General features: G+C 44.8%; 1 protein-coding gene across 1 annotated transcript in view; it reads right to left on the reverse strand.

The window, feature by feature from the left end:
- Dbt (dihydrolipoamide branched chain transacylase E2) overlaps window positions 1-8,749 on the reverse strand; it is a 35,413-nt gene that overhangs the window by 26,625 nt on the left and 39 nt on the right. The window contains exon 1 of the mRNA XM_052179375.1: window positions 8,721-8,749. This exon is cut by the window's right edge and continues 39 nt beyond it. Within this exon, the coding sequence (XP_052035335.1) occupies window positions 8,721-8,749 (29 nt within the window). The remainder of the gene's footprint in view (window positions 1-8,720) is intronic.

Consider the following 8,749-nt stretch of genomic DNA (forward strand, 5'->3'; position numbering starts at 1 on the left):
GGTGAGGAGTAAACCTTATTGACAAAGAGTGTGTACTATATGCAGAAGGCTGAGGGTTTATGGGCCTCCCCCACCAAATAAAGGTATACACTACTTTAATGTCTGTTTAAGTACGTACTGAAATTCATTTAGTTGTGCTTTAGGCTGATGCTCAGGGTCATAATGAATTATCTAGGCAAGTCCACAATATGCCAGGAATGAATACCAATTCATCAGCAGGAACAATAAAGCTGATGAAACTGATTATCTGCCAAATTACTTCTGTTCCAGTAACCCAAAGAACTCAAACTCTATTGCAGAGAACCCATAGACTTAAGTCATAGTACTGTCACAGAGTCACATAAGTTCGCATGTTTAAAACCACTGTCCTAAATTCCTTCCTGTCAGTGGGTAGATGTGCTTAGGTTGTCCCACTTTCTGAGATGATGCTATGAAGGAAACCTGGGGCTGCAGACGTAGCTCAGTGCAAAGCCCCCAGCTAGCATGCATGGCCCCGGCGTTTATCCCTGGGACTGCAGAAACAACCACCAACAAAAGACTCAATCCACAGTGATTATGAGCATTTAAGACAATGAAAATATATATTAAGTCCCAACGTTTTGTTTTCCCTCTCAGTATGGAGGGGGTGGGCAGGGTCTGAACCCTTGGCTTCTTGGCATGTCCAAATGGCTTGCTTTCTTTTTAAGAGATATTAATTTTTTATATCATGTGTATGAGTGTTTGCCTCCATGTATGGATGGGTACTGTACTGGCTGGTTTTGTGTGTCAACTTGACACAGGCTGGAGTTATCACAGAGAAAGGAGCTTCAGGTGGGGAAGTGCCTCCATGAGATCCAGCTGTGGGGCATTTTCTCAATTAGTGATCAAGAGGATGATCAAGTGATCAAGGTCCCTTTGTGGGTGGTGCCATCTCTGGGCTGGTAGTCTTGGGTTCCTTAAGAGAGCAGGCTAAGTAAGCCAGGGGAAGCAAGCCAGTAAGAAACACCCCCTCCATGGCCTCTGCATCAGCTCCTGCTTCCTGGCCTGCTTGAGTTCCAGTCCTGACTCCCTTTAGTGATGAACTGCAGCATGGAAGTGTAAGCTGAATAAACCCTTTCCTCCCCAACTTGCTTCTTGGTCATGATGTTTGTGCAGGAATAGAAACCCTGACTAAGACAAATTGGTACCAGCGTAGTGGGGTATTCCTGTGTCAACCTGACCATGTTTTGGGGAGGAATGCGGAAGGACTTTGGAACTTTGGGCTAGATGATCCATTCAGTGTTAAGAGCTCGGTGGGATGTTCTATAGGAGCTTGGAAGATAATGTTGAGAACAGTGCAGAAGATAGAGACCTGGCTTGTGAAATTTCAGAGGGAAGATTAAAGACTCTTATCAGGGCCATGTTTTGATTGTGAAGATTCCGTGGTTTTGGTTAGCTGGAGCTGAAGAATCAGCTGTGATTAACAAGATACCAGAACCGCTAAAGCAAACCTTTGTGTTATTGGGACTACTATTGATGCTGGTTAGCTGGAGCTAAGAAATTAGCTGTGATTAAGAAGAGACCAGCATCACTGAGGTGAAATCTTCTGGGAAGTGTTTTCTGAGAGCACAGAGGCTGTGTTCCAGAGACAGCCACGGTTGTATTTTGTGTTGTAGCTGGACTTGGTACTAAGAGTCACCCAGGTGGTACTGGTTTTGAAGGCATGAAGGGGTCATGAAGAACAGCTGAGGCTTGGCACTGTGAGAGGCTGTGGAAGGCCATTAGTCAAGGTGCAATCTCAGTTGCAATTGATGGCCCAGGACTGAAGGGGTCATGCATAAGAGTTGAGGCTTGGCACCATGAAAAGAGCCTCTGAGAGGCTATTGGTGAAGCCTAGTTACAGCAGAAGACAACAGTGTTTTGGAGTTGCCAGTGCCATGAATTGACCACCAAGAACAACAACAGTAGTGGAGTACAGGCAGCTGGAGCCTAGAAGACAAGGTGTGTGCTACAAAGGGCAGAGCTGGAGAAGTGACCCCAGCCCTTGAAGGAGCCCGGAAGATTGTAGTAAGTTGGATCCCAGATGCTGAACCACTGGAGTCTGAGTTTTGCTTTTGACTGTGACTGTGCCCTGATATTTTTCCCTCTTGAAGGAAGAAAGTATTTTAGTGGAACCCACAGTTAAGAGACTGAATTTTTAAAAGACTTTGAATTTTAAAAGATATTGGACATTTTAAAGGGATTGAGCTTTCAATATGTAAAGACTGTGGGACTTTTGAAGTTAGTTAGATCTTGGGGATGAATAAAAAAGTAAGGATTGAGGCTTAATGTGATGTGTTTGTGTGTCAAGTTGACAAGGGGTCAATTGTACTGGCTGGTTTTGTGTGTCAACTTGACACAGGCTGGAGTTATCACAGAGAAAGGAGCTTCAGTTGGGGAAGTGCCTCCATGAGATCCAGGTGTGGGGCATTTCCTCAATTAGTGATCAAGGGGGGAGGGCCCCTTGTGGGTGGTGCCATCTCTGGGCTGGTAGTCTTGGGTTCTATAAGAGAGCAGGCTGAGCAAGCCAGGGGAAGCAAGCCAGTAAGAAACATCCCTCCATGGCCTCTGCATCAGCTCCTGCCTCCTGACCTGCTTGAATTCCAGTCCTGACTTCTTTTAGTGATGAACAGCAATGCAGAAGTATAAGCTGAATAAACCCTTTCCTCCCCAACTTGCTTCGTGATCATGATATTTGTGCAGGAATAGAAACCCTGACTAAGACAGGTACTATGTGCGTGCCTGTCATCCAGAGAAGCCAAAAGAGGGTGCTGGATCCTCTGGAGTTACAGACAGCAGCTGTGAGCTGTGATGTGGGTGCTGGGAACTGAAACCCAGCGCTCTGGAAAAACAATCCGTGCTTTCAACCACAGAATTTCTTTTCAGCCCTCTCATTGGTTTGATTATATTAACTGATAGATGCCGCTGTTAACTATTTTTACAATGCCTTAGTATGAGTCAAAACATGTTAGGTCTAAATACACTCAACTTGATATATCAAAACCTAAGTGTCATTATAATTTATATTATATTGGATATATTAATATCCAATAACTACACCATTTAAACATAAACAACAATGATTTCTAGCCTCTGTTTTTGAGAATACTGGTAGGTATTTAAAACTTTATACAAGTTCCTTTTTCCTAGAGAACATCCCAGCAGCTGTGTACATTAGTTATGTGGAGGAGCAACGGGTCTCCATATGCTGCCCACTGTAGTCTTGAACACTGCTGCCCATGTGGTCTTCCTGCCCCAGTCTCTCAGACAACTGAGACTATCGGCGCATGCCAACACACTTCATTTTACAAGTCATATTTTAATATGTATTCATAAATAAAGATTTTATTCTTTTTTCTAAGAGCAACTAATATAAAATTAAAAGTCTGACTACAGAATATATTTAAGTTAATTTGAAAAGAATATTTGTTTTATTTTATGTGTATTAGTGGCTTGCTTGCATGTGTACCACACACATGCCTGGTTCCTGTAGAGGACAGAAGAGGGAATTGGATTCCCCTGGACCTGGAGTTAAGGATGGTTGTGAGCTACTGTGTGAGTGCTGGGAACCAAACTCAGCTCCTCTTCAGCAATAAATGCTCTTAACTGTTGAGCCATCTCTCCAGCTCCTATATTTAAATTCTTGAGTGGCAGGCATTTCTGATTTCTGAAGGCAAAGAAAAACTGACAGTTCCTTTCCTAAGTTATGTATCTTGTCTTAAAGAACTCATCCTAAATCATCTCTTTCCTCCCATGAGTACGTGTGTGCACGTGCCTGTGTTTGCATGCTCTCATACTTATGGGTGCACATATGTGTTCCTGTGAGGCCCAAGGCTGACACTATCTTCTCAATGGCAGTCCATCTTTTATACTTCAGCAGAGACTGTCACTGAACCCAGAGAACTAACTCTGTCTGGCTAACTGAGGATTTCCTGTTTCTGCCTCCCACGTGTGATTACAGATAGCCTCCCATGTCCACCTGGCAACTCACTCTTATGATACCTATATTTACATTTTTTATTTTACTATTGTGTGTGTGTGTGCATGCCTATGGTGAGGGTATAACGTGAGTGCGTATATGTGGAGGGCAAAGAATAACTCCCGGGGGTGAGTTCGTTCTCTCCTTCCATCTTGTTTTAAGGCAGGTCTCTTCTTGTTTCTGCCTAGCTGCATACTCCAGGCTAGCTCCTAGGCTAGCTCCCAGGCTAGCTCCCCGGCAAGCTTCTGGGCCATTTTCCTATCTCTGCCTCTCATTTATCTCGGCCTTAGGATTGCTGGGATTACAAATGTGCATGATCAGATCCAGCTTTTGACATGGGTTGCAATGATGGAACTCAGGTCCTCAGACCAGGGCAGCACGTGCCTTTCCCAGATGAGCCATCTCCCCAGGCTCTAATGCCTATATTTAATTCGTATTAAGAGTAACGTTTAGGAGCCACAAAACCTTCCGTCATTTCAGTTGACAATCTATAGCTGAGCAGATATTGACAGGACTCTTTCCACACACCCTGCTCTGTTTGCCCTTCCTTTCTCCAACATTTTCAACCCTGGCTCTTGATCAACAAAAAAGAAGGAACCCCCTCTGCTTTTTCAGATATAAAATGTAGAGGTACTTAATGAAATCTATGATTTAAATAACATTTCACACTTTAAAACTTTTTAAGAAAATTAACCTACAGAAGGTTCTCCCTTCAACAACACAACTCTGAGGAATTACTAATAGATTGGGGGTCACAAACTACCCCATTAAAAAATGCAATGGGTATTTGTGCACCATGGACCAGGTGCTTGAAGCTTTCATATACATTTCCTTGTCTCCAGTTCACAGTAGCCATCTCTGTCACAGAAGCTGACAGAGGAGGAGAAGTTATTTGTTCCAGGTCATACTGCAATTAAGTGGAAAAATTAAGCCAAGTAAACTTGTGTTCAAAACCCAGGTATTTCCTTGACACATCACATTGCCAAGAGAAAGAATCCTTTCTTTCCAAGCTATAACCTAGGATAAACAATTCTTTCTTTCTCCCAAGCATGGTCATGTGTGCCCTTATTATTTATAAGAAATTATAGGCCAAAAAAGTAGTTGTGGGGGAAGGCATTTAAGTAGTGAGGTGGAGGAGGGTCAGGGTGACCTTGGAGAAGATTTAAGTTGGGCCTTGCACACTGAGCATGAATAATAAGGAGCAGATGGATACTTCTAAGGCACAGGAAATGACGTAAACACAAAAACTGCAAAAGAACCTTGATGGAGTGCTGGAGGGCAGTGAGCAGCCCGATTTGGCTTCATCAGCATTGGAAAGGAAAGCAGGATGCTCAAGGTGGCGGCCGGTGTCTAATGGCAGGACAAGGAGGGGGAATAGATGCACTGGAGGGGGGGGGGTCACAGTAGAGAGCAGATGAGGAATCAGTCTGCTATTAGCTCATAGCATAGGTTACTATAGGTAAAGAAAGAGGCTGAGGCAGGAGTGTAGTTGTTTACACAGAAACACAGGTTCCTGAATGACCTAATCAACAGGGACTGAGAAAGGGCAACTGAGTTACAATGAGTATTACATAAATAAAAGCAACTAGATGGCTTTGACAAGAGAGAAAGGAGAGATTCAAAAATTAGCAAAAGTGAAGAGATTAAAAGACAATACAAAGGAGGAAAAATAAAATTTTAAACCAGGGAAGGCATGTCTCCCACCCTCATCATACTAGTTAAAAGTGGAAGCCGGGTGGTGGTGGCTTCACTGAATCCAGAGACTGGAAGGCAGAGGGAGGCAGATTTCTGTGAATTCAAGGTCAACCTAGTCTACAAAGGGGGTTCCGAGACAGCCAGGGTTGCACAGAGAAGCTATCTCAAAACGAAAACCCAACAACAAACAGAAAAAGTAAAACAAAAACTTCTTTTTCTGAACACTTATGGGCACCCAGTGTGTGGGGTGCTGTGGTTACACACAGAAGGAAACACATGTGGTTCCTGCCCACATGCAATGTCCAGCAGAATGGACAAGCACACAGGCCGTTAACACAGCCACAGTGGGGTGTTCGAAGGGAACCTGGCTGGAGAGGGTCAGCTTGAGGTAAGACTGGAGACTGGAGACTGAGTGGGAGTGACCCAGGAGAGGAGCAGGGTTGCAGATGAGGCAAGAGTCTTGGAGGCAGAGGAAATGTATGAGCAAAGGTCTGGAATCAAGGGAGCACAGTGTGTACTCTGGTAATTGTTTCGTACAGCTCTTTGTGCAGCAAGGGGGGGGGGGCACTGCCAGACTTGGGGCTGGAGTGAGGTAGGTGTGTGTGTGTGTGTGTACATGCAGAATGTTACTTTTACTCCAATCTTCTTTTTCACTGATTTCTATAATCAATGCCCAGTAAAGTGGTTAAAATAATAGAAAAAAAAAAACCAATTATTTTCAAGAGAAAGATATGGTACTTACTGGCGATCACAAAGGCAGACATAGAATGCTGTCTCATATGTCAAATTTAAGAATGGATTCGTGGGAGAGGAACAATTAAGCATGTGGCAAAGGAAATCCAAAGTGTGATAGGAGATTAAAAATGTGTGGAATAAGCAGATTTTCAATAAAAAATGATACTTGAGAGACTGGAGAAGCCAGACATAACTTTTCTTCAGTCATGAGGCTTGGGGACACTTTTTAAAGGATTAGTCTTAAACGAGAACATGGCATAATCTAATGTGTGCCTCATTTTATAAGAGGCTGGCCTTGGGAAATGAACTACAAAAGAGGCCCAGTTAGGAAAGCCTAGGACATCTATAATTAAGAGCAGGCAGTAAAGAGTAGCTAGATCTCCTCAGAGTTGGAAGCTAGAGTCAAGAGAAACAGGTCTGAGAGGTCTATTCTGGAGCTGAGCCTGCCTCCCCGAGGGATTATGGCACACTGTGAGATGGCTAAAGGCTAGCTTTTCCAAGTCCCCTGTGCTAGCAGCAGCTATGTAACAGTGTTCTAGCTGGTTATGTCAGCCTGATACCATCCCTTCCACGTCCTGCCTTTAATACCCCGTGAGTTGTTGCAGCTCCCTTATGGCCATATGGGAAAGGTCAACTGAACCTGCTGAGACCTCAGCCCTGACAATGACGCACATGTCACCTGTAGTCTATATGCATAGATGGTGTCCTAGTCACTCCCTGGATTTGTGTTACCTGCAATTGAAAAACACCTTATATTGTGCAATGGGAAATCTCTTGGACAGCAGAATATATGACCTATTTGGAAGACTAGAGAATGCCAGGAAACCATTAGCACAGCTGGTGACTACATGCAAAGAGAGGGGAGATAACGCAGGAAGTTGGAAGAGCGCAGAGGGCCAAAGCCAGGGCCTTCATCCCTTAATGACAGGTCTGTGTGAAACCCATTCACTATTAGATGATTTATGTCCTCACCTTACGCTTACACAAATCAAATGGCTTATTTGCCCACCTAAGCTATATGCTAGCTCTTATACTACAAACCTGTCCTGCATCTCACTGTACTAAACACCGTGGGTGCCTGTTACACCACTGTGTCTGTGTGTCTGCACACATCAAAAGACGGAAAAGTCATAGGAAGTTTTCAGGTCTGTCGAGAGCCTATGGGAACACTGTTGATGGAAGTCTTTGTGTGGTATTCAGAAGCAGGAAAGAAAAAGAAGGTAGTGGAATCAAACAGCTGAGGGTGTCAGAAGAGGAATATTGGTAAGTCAGTGTCTCAAAAGCCAAGAGGGAGAGCTCTTGGAAGAGTTGCCCACAATACCCACGAAGGTGCTGCTGGCAAGAGCACTCTTCTGCTGCCTGGTTCCTTCTCTTCAGTCTCCTTACCCAGTAGCCCCCAGGAATCCCTCTCTGTGCCCCACTGCTCCACGGGTGTCCACCCTCACGAGTCATAATAGCTCTGAGCACTTGTTCCATAACAGCACTTCTCTCCAAAGCCCTGGCTTCCTGTTCTTCCTTGCCTCCCTCTCTCCTGTTTTCCTCCACTAGGTTCCAATCTCAGGAGGGAAGGGATGGTGGCCGTCAGTGTTATAGTAATATGCCCAGTGCCCAATACACACAGCAGGCTGGGGAAAAGGTTTTGAGAGATCAGGAGACCACCACTAAAGGAAGATCCAGGGAAATGGGTAAAGTCTGTATCCAAGAAGTTATGTAATTAGGAAGAAACAAGATATTTAATGGGATACATCCACGGTTGTTGCTAAAAGCCTGTGAGTGGGAGGAGGGCTGCAAATGGGGTTGGGAAATCGATGATTAAAAAGTTGGAACATGTAGTGTGGACCAAGGAGAGAAGTGCAGCCCCGAGTGGATCCCAAACTAGAGGCTTTTCTCGTCTCTTCCTCCACACTGAAAAGTTGCCTGAGGTCAGGTTAATAGTGCCAGCGTATGGCGTGCAGTGGGCACTCAACAAATCTCAAAAGAATATAGCTCTGTGTTTGCAGTGCCTATCACAATGCCTGACATCTAGAAAGTACTCAAGCAAAGTCAAGCAGGTGAAAGGCCAGGAAATGGGTACCGCTGGGAGGAAAGCTAGTCGCCCAAAGCTTATCGCCAGAGAATCGAGCCGGAGGACGGGAAAGGAGTGAGCTTCCAGTCTCACTGGCGCGCCACCTTCGCTGCTCTTCTGAGTTGCATGCATCCTTCCATCACTTGCTCATGGGGCGCGAGGCACTCGGAGAAGAAAGCAACCCACCACTCCGGACAACATCTACTAAATCACTCCTTCCCAACCTTAGACCCATCCAGCCCTGCTTACCAGTCTGACAGTGTTCTGGCTCCAAATCC

Source organism: Apodemus sylvaticus, chromosome 4 (genome assembly GCF_947179515.1).
Source record: "Apodemus sylvaticus chromosome 4, mApoSyl1.1, whole genome shotgun sequence".
Lineage (NCBI taxonomy): Eukaryota > Metazoa > Chordata > Mammalia > Rodentia > Muridae > Apodemus > Apodemus sylvaticus.